The sequence below is a fragment of the Siniperca chuatsi genome, linkage group LG17 (assembly GCF_020085105.1).
Source record: "Siniperca chuatsi isolate FFG_IHB_CAS linkage group LG17, ASM2008510v1, whole genome shotgun sequence".
Classification (NCBI taxonomy): Eukaryota; Metazoa; Chordata; class Actinopteri; order Centrarchiformes; family Sinipercidae; genus Siniperca; species Siniperca chuatsi.
Genome location: NC_058058.1, coordinates 7,561,612 through 7,584,858, shown reverse-complemented (window position 1 = coordinate 7,584,858; position 23,247 = coordinate 7,561,612). Strand labels below are relative to the sequence as shown.

General features: G+C 39.7%; 2 protein-coding genes across 6 annotated transcripts; one reads left to right on the top strand and one right to left on the bottom strand.

Annotated features, from left to right (window-relative positions):
• The first annotated feature begins 627 nt into the window (after positions 1-627).
• Positions 628-17,487, top strand: eya3 (EYA transcriptional coactivator and phosphatase 3). Of its 4 annotated transcripts, XM_044172897.1 has the most exons (20): positions 628-776; positions 2,967-3,029; positions 3,442-3,546; positions 4,480-4,529; positions 4,811-4,905; positions 4,976-5,056; positions 5,164-5,218; positions 6,762-6,871; positions 7,116-7,253; positions 7,452-7,537; positions 8,595-8,766; positions 9,097-9,266; positions 9,540-9,623; positions 9,709-9,798; positions 10,321-10,379; positions 10,512-10,672; positions 11,216-11,330; positions 12,244-12,365; positions 12,488-12,588; positions 13,235-17,487. In XM_044172897.1, the coding sequence occupies exons 3-20, from the start codon at positions 3,490-3,492 to the stop codon at positions 13,313-13,315; spliced, it is 1,827 nt and encodes a 608-aa protein (XP_044028832.1). In that variant the 5' UTR covers positions 628-776; positions 2,967-3,029; positions 3,442-3,489; the 3' UTR covers positions 13,316-17,487. The 4 variants fall into 4 exon arrangements, with proteins under 4 accessions (XP_044028832.1, XP_044028835.1, XP_044028831.1 ...); XM_044172896.1 differs by lacking the exon at positions 2,967-3,029 and having other exon boundaries at positions 629-776; XM_044172899.1 differs by lacking the exon at positions 2,967-3,029 and having other exon boundaries at positions 639-776; positions 3,439-3,546.
• A 906-nt stretch (positions 17,488-18,393) lies between these two features.
• Positions 18,394-22,853, bottom strand: LOC122865009 (XK-related protein 8-like). 2 transcript variants are annotated; one of them, XM_044172901.1, is made up of 3 exons: positions 22,283-22,853; positions 21,495-21,685; positions 18,394-20,255 (listed from the first exon to the last, which is right to left on the bottom strand). In XM_044172901.1, exons 1-3 carry the CDS (start codon positions 22,576-22,578, stop codon positions 19,447-19,449), a joined length of 1,296 nt encoding a protein of 431 aa, XP_044028836.1. In that variant the 5' UTR covers positions 22,579-22,853; the 3' UTR covers positions 18,394-19,446. The 2 variants fall into 2 exon arrangements, with proteins under 2 accessions (XP_044028836.1, XP_044028837.1); XM_044172902.1 differs by having other exon boundaries at positions 22,278-22,576.
• Positions 22,854-23,247: the final 394 nt, after the last annotated feature.

The window sequence follows — 23,247 nt, the reverse complement described above, 5'->3', positions numbered from 1 at the left end:
TCCAGAAGAGTGCAGTACTGGGAACAGCAAAGATACTGCGCAGAACCCTCAAGCTCCCAGGCCTCTGGTAGAGGACCCGAGCTCGAAGGATGAGACCACCCGCGGAGGGTGAAGGACGAAGTTTTATTTATATATATTTATGTTTTTCACGTACTTGTATGTACATAAAAGTTAAATGTTTGTTCAGCTTTGTTGTCCTTGTTTTTAGCTGTATATCTATTTCTGTGTATGTACACTGAGAGCAACAACAAAACGGAGTCAAATTCCTTGTATGTGCACACATACTTGGTCAATAAAGCTGCTTCTGATCTTGATATTTGATCTGATATTTTGTCAGTTTTATATCTTTTATATATTTTATCTGGTCCGGAAGAAAAAAAAATTAACAGTAAACTGTATTTTTTCCAATTGAAAATGACAAATTAGTCTAAACTTAAAATTAGCCAAACTCATTTAATTTAATTACCAAACTATTTTTACAAGTTGTCTGACATCAACATGAATTTATTAGAAGTAACACACCCTGACAACATTTATCAAGAAGTTTCTTCTGTTCAAATGTTGGCAGCCTCTCACCTGTGTTGACGTACCGCCACACCTGTCGTCTCCCGTCGCGCCAAAGAAAGGGCTTCTCGTGAATGAGCAATGTGCACATGAGCAGTAGGCCCAGCAAAGATAACTTCCTGCAAAATAGTGCTCCCTAACAACAGACAAAGCTTGACAGTGAGGATTCAATTATAGACGCTTTAATAAAAGCGTTTCTCGGTCACTCAATGGTAAGACTGCTTTTGACCATTTTGGTATGACAGGGATGTTTATTTTGCGATTAGCTTTGCAGTCCGGTGCAGCGGGAGTGAGATGCTTTCACACGATGCCATTTCAATACCCACTACAATGGCTGCTGGTCCAGTCTAATTTCTGGAGCGTAAAACTTTAATGCCCGGGCCAAACTAAGTAACTCACAGCCAGCTTAGTTATTTAACCACCATTAAACCTAGACAAGTTAGCTAGCATGCATGCAAAATCGACAGCGGATGACGCAGGCCTTTCTATTAGTATTGATGGTTAAGCGTTTAAATGTATCGACTCTGTATGCTAACGTTGAGAAGCTAACGTTCCTGTTGGAAAGCTTGCACGGCTGCGTCTAACTGCTGGGGTGGTACGCTATATGAATGTCTGTTTATAGTTGATCATAGTATTCGTATCAGTTCGTTTTAGTTGCCTATATCTTGCTTCGTGTGTTGACTGTGCATATTTCAACCTCTCTGTGGTTAAATGAAAGATTAACGAGCTACTGTTTTCCAGGAAATAGTCTAATGTCATACATCACCTTCATAGCAAACTGTCATCGGCTGGGTTATTTGCTGGATTCAGCTAACGTAATGGTAGTCGGCTAACACTTCTAGATTACATGGATGGGAACTTAACCTTGAGTTGATGCTGTGCTGTGCCTGGGTTTCTGCCAAACGGTATTACTGTGCAGTGTGCAGGACAAACATTACTAGAGACATGGGTATCAGATCAAACAGAGGTGTTGAAAGTATTTAATGATCACCAATCACTGGTCTGGCACAGTTTTGCCAATCTACAACATAAAGTTAACGGTTGCATAGCTAGAAAATGCAGGCAGAGAACTTCATCTACGTTATTTGTAATCTGCTAAAAATGAGTTGTCATTGTTGTTCTCACTAGAAAGTTAATGGAACCAAAATAACAATCCTCCTTTTAGATTTATATTTAACTAAAGTACACCAGTCATATGAAAACCTTGTGGAAATGCTTTATTTTACAGGTCCTATATTTTCCAAATAATTTCCTAGAGATGAACACATATGACACTGTGAATGCTTAGGAAGGTTTCTGGAAAATTTAGAGGAGAAATGGATGCAGTGATCAGTTGCTAGCATGACCGAGAGAGTATTTCAGTCATTGTACTTCAGGTCAGCAAAAAATGTTAAATAATTTAAGATTTCTTTGCAGGCAAGCAACCAATTCGACAAATATGAAGTTAAATTAATATTTACCTTGGTTGAAATGGATCTCTGAAAGTATTTCTAGTCATTAAGATCAGAACAGAGGAAGTACCTCTGAAAATCAGCTGTCTCAGGATATTGTCTATTTCAGTAAGTACAAATTACATTGGCTATTTCTATCCAGGAAACCTTATAGGAAATTACACAACCTGTAAGATAAGATGTTCCTGACTTTTTTGTCAAATAAATAAGTCTATTCCAAGTCAAGTTAAGTCCAACACACGATATTAGATGTTTAGACTAGCACCCAACGCCACTGCTTAACTGATTTTCCCTGTTCTGTGGTGTCCCCTAGACTTCTCCCTCTTGAAACAGAGACTCCCGAAGCGTCCTGTATCAGGGCGATGTTGTTCCTAAGGTAGCGCAATTCAACCCGAGTGTTGTTGCGATGCTGGCAGAGGGGACGTGACTGTTACCAGTGGCAACAGCTGGGGGGACCGTGGCTTTGATGGATTCAAGTCTGTCAAATCAGCCAGAGATAAGCAGCAGCAGCAGTGTGTATAAACTGGGAGTCTGGTTTGATGAATTAGCAATGAATATTATTAAAAAGCAGCTGCTTGAGAGCGTAAGATGTTTTGGGGTCAGTGCAGCTGAGAAAGTGCAGATTATCTTACTCTTTCTGACTTTATCATCTTTAAAGTTTGGGATCTTACAGCTTATGCAGTCGAAATATCCTAAATATAAGTATGCAGGTTAATTTATCATCAGTACATCATCCAAAGTGGTCTTATTTTCATTCAAATGAAATACTTTTTTTTACTTTACTTTTTACTTTAAATCTTGCATAAGCTGACATGCTTCGATGGCCCTAGCCAGTTCGGGTGGTACGCTTTTGATTCAGAACGTGCGCCGTTAACAACTGCCTGACACATTTGTGCGGCTTTGAATTTTCCATCTGACCCATTTTCTCTTTCTGTGTCTACGTTATGTCAGTTATATAAATGTCGCTCCAGCCGTGGGGGAAAGGCCGGATGAGCAAGCGGTGGACAAAATGAGGTTAGATCTTATCCCTTCTGGACATCTATTGATACGACAGCTTGCACCTGAGAACCTAATGCTTCTGGAGAATATGTTTTCGTTGAATGAAGGTTAGGTCACATGTAAACTGGCACGCTTCCTTAATCCCACAGTAAACACAAGCGTGGTGGGGACATTAAGCAACGTCAGTGCCACACGTGCCTCACCTGCGGGTCTCGTGCTAGAGATTAGACCAGGGTGCCCCACTCCCTCCATCGCCGCCACCTCCCTGCTGATCACCCCCACGATAATGGCAGGAGAGGGATGCATCGAAGAGCGCTTATGAGTCAAGGGGAGGGGAGAGTCATGCATCGGAAAACTACATAAGTCAAAACCCACAGCCATTTATTCTGTGCCTATGTGTTTTTGCTCCTGCGGTTGTGTAAAGCAGGGTCCGGACACGCTTTCCAGCTACAGAGAGTAGGCTGTGCGTGCAGACATGTCGGGTCGCTCTGCTGCAGAGATGGATGACTCGCAGGAGCTGCCTGAGCTGCCGGTGAGTCTACCCACAATGACGCCAACACAGACCGGGGGGGTGGTGGTGAATGAAATATTTGATCAACATTTAATATCTCATGCTTCTCAGTTCTCACATTGTTGTTGCAGGTTTTAATTGTAGTAAATTTTCTTTTTTACCCAACCAAAGTTGATGGCGGATTTCAGTGAATTTTAGAGTGAAGGATGGACTCAAATTAAGAAATTACGAGCATAGTTGAATATGAGGTTCACTGTACTGCTGAAATGAGTAGCTGACTGATTGATGGAAAGATAATCAATGACAATTCTGGTCATTGTTGTCATTTAACATTTTTCTCTTTTGCACTCCATCATAAATTGATTACCCTTGTGTTTTTTGACTGTTGTTCAGACAAAATAAACACTTTTAAACATTGTTATTGGTTCTCGTAATTTGTGAAATGCATTTCTCATATTTTCTAGACTGCACAAGTTGTTAATAAAATAAAACAATATATTATTATAGATTAAAAATCATTAAATTGATATTGATTGTTACTAATCTGTAATTTGAACAATAAAGCAGTTAAGGGTGCAAAGATCATTTCACAGTAGTTTTGTATCACAACTACAGTATTTGTGCAAACCTGTGTACATCCTTTTTCACAGCAGAGTATATTGTAGTATCGTGACACTGTGTGGATCCCACTATTTTGTTGATGTACTGATGTCAAGTATTTCTATTTAATGCTACGCAGCAAATAAGCTTTTTGCATCGTGAAATAATACTCCATGAAAGAAAACTTGATGCTCTGAAGGACCTGTGTTTGAAAGTAGTATTTAACTTCACCTTTCAGTCAGTATTTATTTTATTTTCATCTGGTTTTATTGGTTACAATATTGAGGGGAAAAAGATGCATATCACAATCCTGAAAATACTTATGGTGATAACGTTTTTTTTATGTGTGTGCAGACAAAGAAGTCCAAGCTTGAAATAGACGGTGGACTGGAGAAAGAGCCAAAGTTGGTCTTGATTTTAGATATGTTTCTGATCTTTTAAATTGCTGCTTACACATTCTGATGGAAAACCACTAAGAGCAAACGTTTAATTTTGAATAAACTGAATTTATTCTATACTTATTCTATACTATTTATTAAAGAAAGACATTTTCCACTGTGGCTTGTTTTTTCATGTGATTGTTGTCTCAGCCTTTTTTGCCAGATTTAACTTATTATTTTTTTATATGGCTGTTTGCCCACAGCAGAAATCTTATAATTATAATGGATTCTTTATGCTCTTCCAGTAATTTAGGTGACGATGGGAGCCCAGCTGCTGTGTTAGGTTCATCAGAGCAGGGAAGCTCTTACTCTGCCCTGTCCACAGCCCAACTTGATCCAGGTTGGTAGAAAATGCGACAGCACTCAGAAATGTTCCTGGAAAAATATTGACAATTTGTGTTTGATTGCAGATGATCAAGAGCAGTCGGACGCAGACAGGGGGGCAGCACCTCAAGAGTGCGGTGACTCCATGAACTCGTATGCACATCCTGGTACGAACAGAAACACTGCCTCAGTTCTAAACAATGCACAGTCAAGGTCTGAAAAGACGAAAGCTGCTCTTGTATGTTAAACTGAAGACGTGTTGTCTTTTTGACAGCCACAGACACAACAGCCACATCTGAATACACCCAACAGGTTTATCAAGGAAGCAAGTGAGTACACTGCATGAAACTAGGCTTGGGCAGTATCTATTTTTTCATACCTTTCTGACATTTTACCGTGGTATACGGTATAAAAGCTGAGCTGCTGGTGATAGAAGTCATTGTAGCATGCCGGAGTGTTTCAGTGTTTTTAACCGGTGCAGCTTTTCTAGCCTTTACAGCACTAGTTTAGCAACCCAGAGTCATCTCATGTGACGCTGCTCAGTCAATCAAATCTGTGCATTGCGACTCGCCTGTGTGACAGCGGAGACGAGATGAGGGACAGTCGGAGAAATAAGCAAGTCAGAGAAGTAATTTCTCATGGCAAGTAGACAGCAAAACTTTGAGCTTTTAATCAAGAATGGACGGACTCTTACATGTTCAATCGTCCCACAGACAGTTCAAAACCAGTATGTCCAAGACCAGTATGTTCCGAGACTGTGGCGATTTATTAAAAGCGGCAATGCGAGGCGCCACTAACGTTACGAGACAAAGCACAGAGCATCTTTTGAGCAAACATACTCACTCAAATCTGAACGGGGCGCACAGAAAATAAACGATCTAAGAGCCAGTATGGTCGATCCACCAGAACGGGGAGCGTCTGCGTTTTTGACAGTAAAATCATACCTTCAGGATTTCTAAATACCCTGGTATACCGTAATACCTTGATACTGCCCAAGACTATATGGAAGAAATGTGAATATCTTATCATGTTTGAATGTTACCCATATTTAAGTACATGAAATGTGACATTTAGTGCAGCCATTTGACTCACATGCAAGTAAAATCCCGCCAAGTGACACTAAGAATTTTTAGTGGTTGCACCAGTTCAGCTATAATCTAGTTTTCCTGCTCTACTGTGCGTGCACTTATAATTGTCTTTGTTGGAGATGATGTCCACACAGAAACAACATTTTCCACTTTAAAATTTAGACTACACTCAGTGCTCTGTAGGCAGCCAAGTTGTGGATAAACACACCCCAAGTATGCTGCTGAAGACTGACAGTAGCAGACAACAGCAGGGGCACACAGAGACTAGTATGCCTCGTCCCTTGGGTGATAAACCTTTTTTACATTGTCCTTAGCACTGGTTTTGTTCCTGAGAGCCCTTTTGTATAAATTTCAACTTTGGTGTCACAAAATACCCTATTATGTTCTTCTAACAGAACTCCTCAGAAGGTCTTAGGCTGGCTTTCCCATGTATTAGTCCAATGTTCCTCAGTTACCTCCAGGCCCACCTTTACATGTGCTATTACCTCTCCCCAATATTAGGCGCTGCTTTAGCTCGGAACAACCCTGAATATGAAGTGCGTTTAAAGTGGGGGTTTTTTTGTTTTTGCAACGTATTCCTGCTTAAGCAGGTATAACTGTGTGACTAAATAGCTGTTACTGTGAGGAAAAATAGGGTTAAATACCATTTTTGTGTTCAGGAAATGCTTGGGTGTCAACCAAATTTTATGCACAGATACTCTTAAAAACATAGTCTCTAGTTTTACTTGCAGGTATGCTCTGATTTGATGTAGGTACTGATTCTTTTGCTCTTTCTGTCTTTCAGCCCAGCTGTGACATCTTACACCAGCCAGGTGGCCTTTCCTCCTCTGGCCCAGTCCACTGTGTACTCAGCCTTCCCCCAGACAGGCCAGACCTACGGCCTCCCGCCCTTTGGTTAGTCCCCACTCCTACTCTAACAGCCTATTTTAACACTGTCTGCTCACTAAAAACCCAGAATCACACCTTTTGTTACTTTGCTTTGGCGCTGTGGAATCGATTTGCTTTTGATCTCTGCTTAAACACAAAGTCCACATCTTGACTGAAGGACCTGGTTTTTTAACTTTGCCCCGTCTTCAGTGACCCACTCCTCTCGCTGCCTCTTTCATTCTCTGCTTCCATTGCTCTCTTTCATCTTCAGGTGCTATGTGGCCAGGTATTAAAACAGAGACAGGGCTGCCTGAGGCACCCTCTGGTGGCCAGCCTGGGTTTCTCAGCTTCAGCACCGCATATACCTCAACCCAGCCAGGCCATCTGCACTACTCATACCCCAGCCAAGGCAAGCTGCAATCTCACTCTGTCTCACAAGATAGCGCTGTCACACTGTCCGCAGATATGAGAAGCACTCAAAAATAAAGGAGAACTTGCAGTGGCACAGCTCTGTTTTCCTCTCTTGTTGTTAGTCACTTAAAATACTATGTAAAAATACTTTTATTTTCCTCTGACATTGTTTTAGCTGAGCTTTTTCTGTCTTCAGGCTCAAGCTTCACAACATCCAGTGTGTATTCTAGCATCCCTTCAGCTACGGCTGCCACCACAACCTCCACCACAGTGGCCAACCAGGTAAGAAGTATGTTAAGTGCAAAACTCTGTCTCTGTGTGAAAACCTGAATTCTGGGGGGGAAACTTGCATCCTATATAATATTTCTGCCATTTCTCTTTACATATCTGCCAACATACACGTTGATTGATTTGCTGATATATCAGTCGGGCTCTACCTTTTAAGGCTTGTGATATATTCGCTTTTTATCAGCATGCATGTGACGCAAGCGGCATTGTTCACATGTATTCTCTTGATCAGTGCAAGAAGAAAAGATGTAGATTTTTTTTGTCTTTTTTTTTGTTTAATTATCAGCACACATGAAACCCCAAAGACTTGTAAGCGTATTCCATCTTTAAAATTATGTATCTTAAATAAAACTAAACATAGAATTGTCAAAATTGTCATTATCAGTTTTAACTATTTTTGATTTGATAATATTATGTTATATCTGCAGGTGGTCTGCAGATTTACAGATTAATATTTAACTTAAAATAAACAATGAATACAATTAAATACGCTAGTATGTTAAATGTATTTCTTTCATTTTCTGTAAAAATTAAAATTAGCTTATAGGTAAGGTGTACAGGGACAAAGAAACTAAACCAAAGAAAAGTTGCAGGCACTTTTAATGGGACATGTGAGCCTGCTGTTGATGTTGGGAGAGAGCACAACCACTGACAGGCGGTTTCTCATCTTGTTTTGATGTATATCAGGGATGAGAGAGCCACGTCAGACATGTGATGTTGGGAACACGCAGTACCACAGTGAAGGGATATCCATCTTCCACAAGCAGCCAAAACCTGTCCGTTAAGCCATTAGCAGAGTAGTGTCCAGCCTGATTTTAGTTTTGTTGGGCGACACAGATTCAGTCGTCTCAGAGTGTGCTGAGGACTGAGCCGGAAAGTGTGTTGTGTTACTATGACAACCGTCAACAGTGAGTTGTCATGTCATTAGCTGCAGCAATAAAATCTAGTGCTCCTCAACTTGCTCATTGACATGTGTGTCAAACCGCCCATGTGTCTCTTTTTCCACCTCCCTCCTTCTATTGATCAAAACTGTTTTCTTTTATTCCTCCAGGAATTTAGCAGCTACAACTCTCTGGGACAGAGTCAGTTCTCTCAGTACTACGCTCTGCCTCCCAGCTACGTGCCTGCCGGGCTGCCCAGCAGCGATGACCACGGTGTGGGAGTGGCCGGATATTCAGCTGTGAAGTCGGAGCAGGCCGCTTCAGCTGGACTTCCTCCCAGAGGTAATTTCAGTACTTTGATTTATATTATCTCTAAAGGGAGATTACATTATGATGGCTATTTCAAAAGGACCATGTTATCACATTGAGTATTTCTATCTGTTTATTTTAACTACTTGTCAGCACTGTTCTGCTATACAGTATAGGATTTTTAATCGTTGTACAAGTTTGAGACATAACATTCTCTTTTGCATATTTACTATTGCTCTTTAATAAATCAAAAGTATTTCTTATCCCATTAATCGATGGAATAATCGGTAGAATACTTGATTGCTAAAATAATTCATAGCTGCAGCCATAGTTCAGCTACTAATTTCTTACTTTCTTACTAAGATGCGTCCCCACCAGAGAACCTCCCTGCAGGTGCAGCCCTTCCTACCAGTGTGGCTCTCCCCGCTGGAGCCAGAGATCAGGACGAGGTTGGACGCAGGAACTCTGTTGGCAAAGCCAAAGGGAAGGGCAAGAAGTCTGATAACTCCCCACCTACTGAGAGTGACCTGGAGGTAAGCAAGTCAGCAGCTGACTTATCATTGCACACACAAACAAACTACTAAGCAGCATTCTAGCAGTTAAGACAGAGCTAGACCTGTGTAGTCTGGAACAAATCACATGGTCTCTCTAACCGGGAGGCTACTGATGTAAGGACTAACCAGATGAAAAAGGTTAATAGCATTTGGTTGTAAATATTTTTCTCATGTCAATTGTAAAACATAAAAAATAGATAACATTACTTTTAGAATGCAAAGTGTAATCTTATTCTTCCCTGCTGTTTTTAGCGCATTTTTCTGTGGGATCTGGATGAGACCATTATTATATTCCACTCACTGCTCACTGGCTCCTACGCGCAGAAGTTTGGCAAGGTTTGTTTCTGTAAATAAGCAAAACATTTGAGCCTACAACATAAAATAAAAAGGTCTTACTCAGTTTATTGTTTATTTGTTTTAGGACCCAGCAACAGTGCTGAACCTGGGTTTGCAGATGGAGGAGCTGATCTTTGAGCTAGCAGACACTCACCTTTTCTTCAATGACCTGGAGGTACAGTGAGATACATTCAGACTGGTGTAGCCATGGCAGGAAAGATTTTATTTTATTTATTTTTTAATTTCTTTATTTCTTATTTTTACTTTTTTAAACTCAGTCACAGCAGCTGGTACTAACCCATGATTAAAGAGAAACCTTTCATATTTTCCCATATCTATTTTTTGACCATCGTAACTAAATTGTATAATGAATTACCTTTTCTCTTATCAAGCTCCCTGAGTTCTCGAGAAATTCATGCACAGAAGTGAATTAGTTAGAAAAGGGTGGAGACACAAAGGACTGTTAATCAAAACCAGTAAAACTACATGAATAGAAAACTTATTTGCATTCAAGAAAAACTAACTAGAGGTGCTCCTTCCAGTCATGGGTATTGTAAAACTCATAGTCAATTAAATGGCAGCTTAGGAGGCTGTTGCAAAGGTCCATCATCTCAAGCTTGTTGATGAGATTTTCTCATCTCAAATACGTGATTATACAATTTGTAAAAAAGAAAACTTTTTTAAATTTTCTTTTAAGGAATGTGATCAAGTCCATGTTGAGGATGTTGCCTCTGATGACAATGGACAAGAACTGAGGTGTGTTATATTCTGTCCTGTAACTAACGCACACTATGCAGTACAATGACCCTTATCTCACACACATTGGCCTCATTAAACACTTCAACATCATGACTGGGAAGCAGATTTAAGTGTTTCTCCCTTCTTTAGTAACTACAACTTCTTGACGGATGGCTTTAATGGTCCCAGTGGTGGAGGGGCATCAGGAACCACCACGGGAGTCCAGGGAGGGGTGGAGTGGATGCGGAAACTGGCCTTTCGCTACCGCCGGCTAAAAGAGATCTACAATAGCTATAAGGGGAATGTTGGAGGTGAGTTTGCATCAATAAATCTGTCTTGCACACCTGGAGTTTGAAATGAGAATACAACAGTATCGCTTGGAAACCTTCTTTAGTTAAAGTAAAAAGACTTCAAGCCAGTAGACGGTGTTCGTGGTTGTGAATCATGCTCAGAATGGCCTGTTTTTGGTGCGTTTGTTTTCCTAAGACAAAACCTTGGAGCACTTCCAGCAATTCAAAACATGTTTGATAACAGTAAAAATTTGTTCCACAGTCCAATATCCAAAAGGCAAAATGAAGCAACAACAAACCAGGTAATGTTTCAGCCCAGTGGCCAAAATAAACAAAACTGTTTGTGTTGAAGACCTGTGTGTTTGTGTGTTTCTGCTACCTTTTGCCTTTTTAAATATGAGACTGTGGAATTATGGTTTTGGGTGGTGATTCACTTCAGACATTTAGAAACAGTAAAATGGGAATCCTGATATGCTGATAGTGGTATCTAAATCTTGTAGTATTGAGGTTGTATACTTACTGCACATCCAAAACAGAGTTTCTGCATGTTGTGGTCTCTTTCAGGCCTGTTGAGTCCTATGAAGAGGGAGCTGCTTCTACAGCTTCAGTCTGAGATCGAGAACGTTACAGACGCATGGCTCAGCACAGCACTCAAGTCTCTGCTGCTCATCCAGTCCAGGTCTGAGCAGAGGACGCTTATTATTTTCACAAATCTTTAAGATCATACTCTGTAGCAGCATGAGTAAAGTGGGCTACTGTGCACCTCACTGGCTGTCTTTTGTTACATGCCGTTCTCCAGTCATTGTATAATATAATATAATAATTAGTTTAAGGTGACAGCTTTATTTACCATTTCACTATCAGTTAGTATTAGTATCAGTTTTTGCTTAGTAACCCAAATATTTATATTTCAAATTTAAGGGGGATCCTCAGGAACAAAAACTTGAAGATGAACAGACTTTTAAACAAAAAATAAATACCTAAATAATAGTAATGATGATAAATTAAACAATCCAACGACACAAAACAATCAACATAACGTCAACAAGAACATACACATAACGGCTCTCCCACAATCTCAAACCACACACATCTGTTACAAGTGTCATCTGCTCAAAATGAACGAGAAATAAAATAAATTAACACTGCCAGACAAAATAACATTATGTCAAAGTACAAAGTCTACATATAAACTAAAAAGAAGGTAATTGTATTTATTGTATCAAATTTATGTGAGTTGAGTTTTAAAAGACAATGTTTCTTCAGAAGATGGACACTGGACACTGTTTAAAAGGATAGAAGTATAAGCTTGGCTGTGATGAATTTGTTTGGAAGAATCTCAGAATTCAATTAGTTTCAACTGTAAATGTGTATCATATATTTTCTACAGTTTCTATGTTCTACCTGGCTGAAACTGGCCCAACATCAATGCAAGATAAACAGCTCAAAATATTGGCAGGGTAAACAAGTCTGTGCTCTGATGAAGCTTTTTGTTTTTATCTTTGAGCCCATATTTATGCATGTATGTGTGTGTGTGTGTGTGTGTGTGTGTGTGTGTGTGTGTGTGTGTGTGTGTGATATTCCACCAACAGGGGGAAGTGTATGAATGTGTTGGTCACCACCACTCAGCTGGTTCCAGCTCTGGCAAAAGTGCTGCTCTACGGCCTGGGAGACGTCTTCCCCATCGAGAACATCTACAGTGCCACAAAAATAGGTACAAATGAAAAGTACAATTAATTCTTCTCTGCTGTGACGGAGGAGGAAGCTATGTTAAGATGCTGCTTCGAGGGTTCTGTAGGTAATGTATTATTTTCCCTGTGGTCTCCTTCCTTGCAGGGAAAGAGAGTTGCTTTGAGAGGATCGTCTCCCGCTTTGGGAAGAAAGTGACTTATGTGGTGATAGGTGATGGCCGAGATGAGGAGTTTGCAGCAAAACAGGTAAACTTTAAAGTTTTTTTTATATCTCCTCCTTGCCCCTGCCCTCTTTTGTGTGTAGGTCTTTAGGCAGTTTACTCAAACAAACTTGCATGTGGCGTGTCCTCAGAATTTTGTCAAATACTGCACTGCAGACAAATACAGTCACTGCGACTCAAGCTTTGTTTGTTTAAAAGTCGTCCACATCAGACGAAGGAGCTTACAAGACGAGATGTGAGTGTCCACGACTCAAAAGTTTATTAAATTATATAATAAGCACTAAAACAAGTTGAGCTTTAAGGAGAAAAAAGTGACATTCTGGAGCTGGAGCCTGATACTTAAAGTTACAACAAGTTTTAGCTTACCAGCATGTGTGTACTGCAGCGATCCAAGTCCAGTGTGGTGCTTCTCTTTGGCTGTAAAACTACCATTCTGCATGTGTTTTACTGGCCTGGTTCTAGTCTTGTGAATCACCGCCTTCATCTTAGATTTATTCATTCAAATAAGTGAAATGAAATGGAAATCCAGTCTGATTATCAAGCTAGCGTTTTACCAATTTGTTTCCGCACCTTCAGTTTGAGTACATTAGGAGCATACCGTTCAGTGTTTTGTTTCTGTCACACTGTTATGTTTCTGAAACAGCTTTGCTCGTGTCTGTCTCTCTGTGTAGCACAACATGCCTTTCTGGCGGATCTCCACCCACGGCGACCTTGTGTCCCTGCACCAAGCGCTGGAACTGGACTTCTTGTAAAGGAGGTGGCATTGAATGTCGCACACTAAAGGGAAACTGTAGTCGTTGTGCTGATGGTTGTGGAGTGACATTGTGCAAGAAAATCCTCCACAACCCCAACGATACACACTCTCATATTAGAAATACCTACCCGCCCTCACTGAAGACTAATGACTCACCGTGTGATGTGTGATGGTAATGTACTGAGGCGGACTTTGGGTCGGAGCTGACTGTGAGAAACAGACTGGATGCATCATTCGGCTGAATTAAGGTTCCTCGCGCCCAGCACTCCTCCTCTACGGCAGCTAACCTCACCATGGCTGAAACTGGCACTGATTCGGACACAGAAGGGAAGACATCCATTTTTTCCTCCTCTTTAGTCTTTGGCCTTTATCTCATTTTCTTAGTATCAAAGTCTCCTGCAGTGAAAACAGTCCCTCTACTTTTTCTTTCTCTTTCTGGATTTAAACAACCAAAGGGCCATTGTTGTGTATTGGCATTCTCTTCTGGAGTTGTTGTAGCTTTTTATTTAGGCTTTGTATAATTGAAAAAATTATATCAAAGCTAATTTTCTGGGTTGTTTTGCACTCATTCAAAGACTTTAAAGCATCATTTTGCAGTCTTGTTTGCAAATCACCAAGTTGCTGACAGTCATCAAGTATCAAATAATCCCATTCTTATTTTTTATTTGCCTCCCATGTAGCCATTCAACTATTTAACATAAGGTACTAAGGTTGTCCCAATACCAGAATTTTAAACTTTGAGACAATACTAGCATAAAAAAACAATACTCGATACCTCTTTCGATACCACGGCAAAAAGAGGAAAAAAAATAAACGGAGATCGTATCGTTTTAAACACATGGTATTGAAAAAGTTCTGATACTTTTGACAACCTTATAAGGTACTGTATGCGGTAAAAATGTAAATTGGTCATGACCTCCCCTCCTGACCTGACCAAAACACACCATCAATCAGCTGTCGTGACCTCTCCACTGTGTTGCAACAGCAGATGCGTGGTCCTTTTTACTGTGTGTGTCCTCTGTGGTCAGTAAGCATGTGCTGAGAATCAGAGGCTCCGGTCAAACTTCTGACAAACCTGAAATGGTCTGAGTCTGAATGACTCAGTAATATGAAAGGCAGTAAGCAGAGCAGGGTGCACTGAACATAAACCAAATACGGATCAATTTCAGCAATGACTCGAGAGTTGCACTTCACTTTCCTGCCCCGGTAGTAGACTAGAATTAGTAAGGCAGTGCACAGGCTCTCGAGCATAACAATGAAAACATTAGCTGTGTTCCAAATCTATACTACATACTAATTCTATACAGTATGTACTACATATTACTCGTCATAGTATACTATTTTAACAGTTAGTATTCAAAAAAATCAACATACTCAACTGCTTTATACTAACAGGAAATGACAAAATACATGCGAGGACGTGTGAATGTCACTGCAAGTTACACTTCACAAATGGAAAACACAAATAAGTATTCAATTTTGCTTTCTAAGATGTTTCGGGAGCTGTTTCGCCACCCACAACTTATTTTTAAAAAAATTCCAGCTGTGAGTCAGCTCCTTCATTTTCTTTGTGTATTGCATTGTGGGAGAATAGTGTCAACTCAAAAAATTACCGTATTTAGTCTTCATACTATCTGGTTTGAGTATACTTCACTTTTATAGTGTGAACACTATACACTTAAAAACCTGCTTAGAGTTAGTATGTAGTATTGATTTGGGACACGCCGCTCGTATATCCAAATTTGGTGAATTATGAAGGAAGGATTAATGGTTCCTTTTTATGAGTTGAGAAAATGCTCCATAAACCATTTAAAAACCAGCTGATTACCTGAAAAATGCTTTGACACAAAGCTAAAAACAGGGCTGTTTAGCGCCACCAGCTGTTTATCTCGATGCGCTCAACTCCTAATTTTCACAAAACAGTAGTGGATGTAAATGCACATTAATGCTCATTTTCATTTGCTGATTTTTCTGGAAATTTAGTTAAAATTTGCGCTACGTTGTCTCATAATCCGTCCATGCTCGCACCTCTCAGCCTCTGACTCAGCTAGTACATATGTAAGGAGGATCATAATCACTTAAGAGATTTAATTTAAAAGTTTCCTGTTCTCTTAGTGAACTGCTAGACAGTTGTGGCATCTCATCACAATGCTCAGTTTTAGTCTGCAGGACTGTTGAATCGTGGGAGGAGATCAATATACATAAAGCAGTTGTACAATTTGATTTAAAAACAAGGGCAAAGAAAATAGTGTGTTAGCCAGTAGAATTACATTTTATTACTCTTACATGTTGTCATGTTGTAGCTACAAAATCAGAATTGCTTTTTTAATCCGACTGAATGTCAAAATGGTCATTTACCAAAAAGGAAATTTCATCATTTTGTTTCCAAAGACATTACATGTTTTCTCAGTTGCTTCAATTTTTCAAGTTAAATTTGATTTAGCTGACAGTTGTTGTATTAGTTAAAACTGAAACAATTAATTAATTAGTCGATCAAAAGAAATGTAATCAGCATTTATTTTGTTAATCGTTTGAAAGGATTTGCTGTTTTTCTTTGGCTTATATGATAGTAAACTGAATATCTTTTTGTTTCGGACTGTTGGTTGGTCAAAACAAGCTTTTTGAAGACTTCACTTTGGGGTCTAGGAAATTGTGAGGATCTTTTTTATTTATTTATTTATTAATTTTACATTTTTATAGACCAGGTGATTGAGAAAATAATCTGCAGATTAATCAGTGATGAAAACAGTTGTTAGTTGCAGCCCTTAATGTCAGAAAATAGCTAAAAATGCCATCACAATTACCCAGATCCCACTGTGACGTCTATAAATTTCTTATGTCAGAACAAGAGTCCAAAAAATATTAAATTTACTATCACAGAGGAAAAAGAAAACCAGCAAATATTCATGTCAAAACAAGTGACTTTTTGGCACTTTTGCTTTAAAAAATCTAACGATTAATCGATTGTCAAAATAGTTGCTGTCTCATCGGTTAATTAACTAATTGTGTCAGCTCTAGTTAAAACTTTGAGATTATTTGTTGTGTCAAACAACTGCAACCTCAGAATTACTTGTACAGCTTTGGATGTTCATCACTCAGCCACATGACAACCCACAACCTTTCGAAGGCGCATCGGAGGGGAGCACAACACACAGGACGATGACTGTGCAATACATTTCTACTTTGCTCATTAACTGTATTTCAAAGGGAATTTTCATTTGTAGACAGTGAGAAAAGCAGGAGGGGGTCGACTTTCCCTGGTCTGTATGAGATTACGACTGAACAATACTGAGCCTGAAGAAGATTTCGTATTTACACACATGCAGCTTGACCGTTAAGAATGTGTATTTCTGTGTAATTTGTGTGTCTTGCGTGACTGTGCATATTTATATTGTGCCTTTAACCATCATCTGTATGCATAATCTCAAAGGGAAATATGTTAGATTTTTGTTTGATACATTTATCACTGCATTGTTATATTATCCAAAGTGTTATCTTACTTTTTTTAACTCAATACTTTTTTTAAGTGCTGTTGAGACTTTTTGTTTTGTTTTGTTACTAGACTTTTTTTGATTTGATTGTCCTGTCTGCACTGTATTTGAAAAGTCTCCTAGAAAACTATATATCCATTTTTGGGAGAAAATGTTCATGTGGAAAAAAAATTTTAATGAAGGGCTTAAGATGGCTGACAGTTACTTTGCGGATAAGTTTTTCAAGAATAGATATCTCAATTTGGAGTGTCAATACATTCATGTTCATTAATTTACTTGGGAAAATCTAATTTTCAACAATAATGTCTGCCTTGTGTTAAATTTTTGCTTCCTTTTGAAAAGGAGATTGCGTTTATATTGTTGCTGTGAAACGCTTAGCATCACTTAGACAATCACAATCTATAACACAATGAATGCAGATCTGATTACTCAAAGGCAGGTTTAACAAGGTGTGCTTTTGATTGTTCAGTGTTGTACTGTCTAAGTGAGTTCAAGAGAATTGGGCATATCTTATCAGTCCTGACACACATCTGAGAAAATTGAGACCTTATACAATCTTGGCATTTTTTTCTGCTTATTGAATGTGTTTTCTGTTTATTTCTTTACCTTGTCTGCATGTCATGTCTGTTTTGAATATACCATGGCTGTCAAAAAAATGACCATGTAATGATTAAGGGGCTATATTCTTCTGTGTCCTCTTTCTTTCCAAAATGCTGTTTTGCTTTTCTGTATTTTATCTCCGACAGGCATAAGCTGGTTTACCCTGACGTTCTTACCCAAACCAATGTCACTCCTCATGCCTAAACCTAACCAACGAAGGCAACGCGTACTAGCCAATCAGAGGCAGAGTAGGGCAGGGCAGGGCATGACTTTCACGTCACAATTTATTTTTCAACATATTTTATTGACTGCTGTTTTATACCGCTCCTCTGCAGTCTCGCAGACTACGCGACACACACCCTGAGATAACTTCCTGGATTAACGTACTTATTTTAACCCAAACCAAAAACTACATGATGCGCCCTCAAAAAGGTCGCATCATGTGGTAGGCGTGTCCTGCAGTACTGTTCACCCGCAGATAGACCTTGTTGTGTTTGTTTGACCCATCCATCTGATCTATCCACCCTGACCTCTTCCAACCACGGATGTATTACTATTATTATACATCCATGCATCCAATGCGGATTTTGACTGACATTCACGCGTAAAATGACACACCGTCTCTGCACAATATGTCAGTACAGACTCAAATGGCGTGAAATGAAAAAGCAAAAAGGGCGCTGTGATAACACGCAAATTGGGGTGTTAATATGCCATTTGGTGATACCAGGCCTGGCGGAGATCTGCACTCTGAGTGCACTCTTATAAAATTGATTAAAAATGTATTTCATCTCGTTTTCAAGGACCTGTGAGGCCACATTAGGTCATGTAGAGAGCCTGAATGTGATCCTGTGAACTTAATGCTAATTTAATTACAATATTCACTATTTTCCCCTCAATAGCTGTTTGGGACCTCACACAGTCCTGTAAGGTTTTCCTGTGTATCCAAGACACTCAATACAGTGTAAATAAATGGGGGAAAAAGTTTCAGACTCAAGTTTTTGTTTACTTATTAATGTACAAAGATAGATTAAAAAATAGTTATATAACAATGTAAACATATGTTATAAATATAATCTTTAAAACCTTTCCAGTAAAGTCAGGTTCTTGACAAGGAATGTTGCTATACTGGAAGAACCATCAGGGCACCTGTTAAAGGAAAGGTTTATCCAATGCAATACTTGTCCATATGTACATGGAAAGAGTTATTGGTCGCTAAAAAAATCATTCCTCCTGTCCATACAGGCCAAAGACATCCTTATCTATTGCTATTCAAATGTAAGCATGAATTCCAAAGTTTATCTGAAGCTTCAAAAGGACAGAATAGTAATGTGACCGTACCTTAACTCCTGTGACTGTAAAAGGGGAAGTAGCAGTAGATGTTGGGTTTGCATTAGCAGTAAAGCAGCTCTGACAGTGTAAAGAGAGCGAACAGTAAACAGTGAGGCTGTCCAGTAGCGGACTCCACCACTACCAATAAAAACAACAGTATAGAGAGATATTACATTGAATGGCTATTGGAGACAAAATGCAGACTGTAAATAGTATCAAAAATGGGATTTGATATGAAAATCTTAAGGGTTTAAACTTTAAATGGTAAGCCATTTTAAATACTTTTGAGATAGTGGGGAGTGCACAGAAAGAGGACTGTTGGTTTTGTACCCCATTTCTTACATTGGAAAAGCTTTAAGAATGGATGTCTTCACAGCCAGTATGAGCAGGAGGAACAATTACAGCGACCAAAAACTATTTACTGTACATACGGGCACAAAAGCATTGTATTAAGACAGACTTGAACAAATGTGAACCTATCCTTTAAAAGGAAAACAAATTAAATAATGATTGGCACTTTATGTGCGTTGGTACACAGCAGCAGCACCAGTTAATACATTGAAGAAAGTGCTCCTATGAGGTTGTATCTGCAGATAATCGGCGAGCAGGTCATAGTCCTCTATCCCACACAACCACGTGATTAAATAGGCTGCATGACTCAGTCCCTCGCTAACCTCCATGTCTGGTGGGTGTCAAGTGATGCAGGTCAGGAGTAGAAGTTCTCGGCCAGCTTCCTCATTCTTTTATTGCAGCGTTTGATGTCGGGTGCTGGCGGACTGGGGAGGCTGCGATCTGTAACATCTGTGTCTGTGTCGTCATTAGTGAGTAGGGACTGAGGAATGTTGTCGACAACGTCCCCGGATAAGGACATAGCAAAGACTGTCACATCTCCAGAAAACATTTGACTCCTAGTTGGTCCCTGTCCAGTTAGGAACATTTCAGTGCTGTCCCCTTTCAACTCCCCTTTGGAAAGTTTTGGATGGTAGCACATATAATATATCATTTTCAATAAGAGACCAAGGAGGTAAACTGCAACAACACTGGCGGCAATGAATATAGCATGACATTGTTGAATTTCTGTGCTCATCTTCCAGCACCACAAACTGCAGAGGAAGGAAATATCAGCCAGTATGTACCCATGATAGAGCAGAGTCCTGTACCTCGTCCTCCCGTCGCCCACATTAAACCAGTCGAAATACCAAATGAGGCCTACAGTGGCTCGGTAAAGCCATTCTCCGGATGGGCTGTCCATGAATTCAGTCTTTGATCGCCAGACGAAGAAGAATAAAACCATCCAAGAGCAAAAGAAGTGGGTGAAGATGTAGCAGGGCAGCACGGAGGCGAAAAGGGCGAGGGCGGTGAGGCGAGACAAGATGACAAACAGGTTCCAGAAAAAATAGACCACCGATGAGCTCATCTGCTGCTTCTCCTTGTTGGGCAGGAAGGAGCGCAGGGAGCGGTGGTACGTGGTCACGCTAAAGGCGATGGCTGAGGCTGACCCAACGGCCTTCAACACTGAGGAGGAGGAGACGAAGAAGATATCATTAGAGAAGCTTCAACTAAAAATGAATGAATGAATGAGGTTCAGAACTAACTGTAAATCAGCCTGAGAGGTATTGTAAAAGTAACTACATATACTCTCATTCATGGAGTAGCCTTTTTATGCATTTGCAGCACTGTTTCTGAGTGCATTAAAACTCAGAAAATACACTTTCACATTTTTGATGAAATATTGTGCTCACAGCTTAAAGAAAAGGCACAGATTACAGCGTAACCTACAATTGTGCTGTAATGGAACAATGAAGAGGATACTGCAAAAAGTTTGCTTTGAACTTTGGGAAATCAGGGTCAGTTCAATGTGACATAATAATCAGGTCACTTTCTTATTTATTTCTGTTATTATTGACCCATTTGAGAAGCCTTTTCCCACTTTTTTTGTGAATTATCCAGAATACACAAGATATTGTTTGTGCAAAGAAACATAGCTTCTTCCTTTTTTTACAGAAACTAAATTCCATCCACCTCATTGTACTGTGTTGGAGGCAGAAAAACACATACAGTATAAACCAAACCTATCTGCATTGTATGGTTCCACTATGGGTAAGGAAGAAAACAGTAACAATCCCATTCTGTAAAAATACTACAGTACAATACATTACAGGTAAAAGTATTATCAGCAAAACGTACTTAAAGTATCAAATGTAAAAGTACTCATGCAGACTGAATTGCCCCTTTAGAGTGTTATATTATTGTATTAGTATATTATTGTTATATTTTTATATTAGTATATTGCATTTATTATTACTGATGAATTAATGTGTAGGCAGCATTTTAATGTTGTAGTTGGTGGAGCTAAGTGTAACTATTTGACCTACTGTTGGGTAATTTAATCTATAACAATGCATCATATTTTGTAAGTGGATCACATGTTTTGTATGTAAAATATTAATCTGAAAAGTAACTATAGCTGTATAGTAACAATTTGAAGATTTCTCTCTGAAATGTAGCCGAGTAGAAGTGGAAAGTAGCACAGAATGGAAATACTCAAATAAAGTAATCAATTAAGTACATGTAACTGACCCTTTAAAGAAAGGATTGTTATCAGTTTGGAGAGCATCTCTGAACTGTACTCTATTATTCAGTCATTCTTGAACCCTATACTCACTCATGACTGAATTTGTTATGCATTGGTGACTCACAATTCTGCCTAAAATCTACACAACGTAACTCGGAGACATGAGTAACACACTGCACCTGTCACAGGGTCGAGCTGGCCCCGCTGCAGGATGATCGTGAGCATGAGGACGAGCTGAGGGGTGCTCTCTGAAAACGTCTCTATGAGCCGCAGCATGCTGAGATCATGGCTCAGGTACACTGCGAAGTCCTCGGGGGTTTGGTGCTCTGAGAAGAAGCTGCATACGGAGATCTCCACAACACCTGCGTGCCTGAGAAACAAAAAAGTTGTGGGATAGAGAACACAGATAAAACTATTGTAATGACCATATATTAAACATAATAATAACCAGTTATACCAATTGAGTTATCATGTAAAAGACATTAACTTTGATTTCTTTGGCAGTGTTGTCACACAAAGTATTAATGCATGGAAAGGAGCCACTTTGATTTCAACAAAACCAGTTTAACAAAGTGCTCCATAATCTAACCAGATTATCTACTGTAAGCACAGAAACTGTGGCAACTGTTACAACTAAATATCATGTACCGAGTTAAGAAGAAATTAAATAGCAGTCTCCCCAGAATTCCTAGGCATGATGGTGCTATCACTTACAAAAACTGACTGTGTCTGAATGCTAAAATTACACATTATGCACAGCACTCTAGTTTGGGAGTGGCCTGACAGTGCAACAGTGCAGCACAATAGTTGCTTTCAGATTATTTATTTGGCATTTCCCGTAAATGGAAATATATTTGAACAGGCGAGCGAAAATCAGGGTGGGGCTCTCGGAAAAAAAGAAACTAAACAAAACGGCCTGAGGCACTGAACACACCAAGATTATTATAGTATACGAGGCTTACACAACCTGAAGTAGATTCCCAGCTGCAGTACATGGAGAAGCTTGAGCTGGCTCAGGCTCAGGCATTTCTCAACCTTTGTCTCCCTGTTGAAGTTCTCGTAGCTATACCACAGCCAGCTGAAGGCCTGCACAAGCACAGATGAGCCTACAAGAAACAGCACCAGGATAAAGAGGCACACGTAGGCCTTTTCCTGGTAGAAAGACACAGCGGCAAATATATCCAGCACTATGTCAAGCAGTAAGAACACCAGACCCACGCAAGTGAAGAGGAAGTCCACCGGGGAGTACTTGAACACACCCATCGTGCCTGTCAATTTAAAGTTAACACATATCCTCTTTAACTGCCTACATACTTTCAGAAAGAGCTGTTTACACGTCACTAACTTCAGAGAAGACAACTGAAAGTACTAAACTAAAGTTCAGTGTTTAAATACTGTGTAACCCCTCCTACAAACTTACCCTCCTTTGGGGTTACATAACATTTAAAGGCATACTGTAGTAATATGATCACTACCAGTTTACATACATATAACTCATATTTACACAACCTCTATGTTGTAGTTTTGGTATTGTCACTTCCTGGTTTATTTTGTAGTATTCTCTTTCCCTTGTGTGTCTTGTGTTTTTCTCCTCCAGTTTTGATTGTTGGTCCTCCCTTGATTGTTGGCACCTGTGTCTTGTTATCTCACCTCCCCTAGGGTATTTAGTCTTGGTCTTTTCTTTGTTCAGTGTTGAATCATCGTTGTACACATGGTGTTGTTGCTGCCAAGCATATCTTGTGAGTTTATCTTGGATTCTTTGTTCTCCTGTGGACCATTTTTGGATTCTTGGAATTTTGGCTTTTGTCTGCTCATTACCTGTCTGCTCACCTCTGCCTGTTCTTGCTTGCATTCCACCCAACAATAAACACGGTAGTCATCCGGCTACTTCACCCTGAGACCGCTTCCTTGTCATCTGCTTTTGGGTCCACA

Bases quoted from the DNA above. Each gene is read 5' to 3' on its own strand.
- eya3 (XM_044172897.1), top strand. From the start codon at position 3,490: ATGTCGGGTCGCTCTGCTGCAGAGATGGATGACTCGCAGGAGCTGCCT. The intron at 8,767-9,096 runs GTAATTTCAGTA...TTTCTTACTAAG, and splicing joins AGCTGGACTTCCTCCCAGAG to ATGCGTCCCCACCAGAGAAC. The intron at 10,380-10,511 runs GTGTGTTATATT...TCCCTTCTTTAG, and splicing joins GACAATGGACAAGAACTGAG to TAACTACAACTTCTTGACGG.
- LOC122865009 (XM_044172901.1), bottom strand. From the start codon at position 22,578: ATGGGTGTGTTCAAGTACTCCCCGGTGGACTTCCTCTTCACTTGCGTG. The intron at 21,686-22,282 runs GTTGTGTAAGCC...TTTGTTTCTCAG, and splicing joins CAGCTGGGAATCTACTTCAG to GCACGCAGGTGTTGTGGAGA. The intron at 20,256-21,494 runs GTGCAGTGTGTT...CCTCCTCCTCAG, and splicing joins CCAGCTCGACCCTGTGACAG to TGTTGAAGGCCGTTGGGTCA.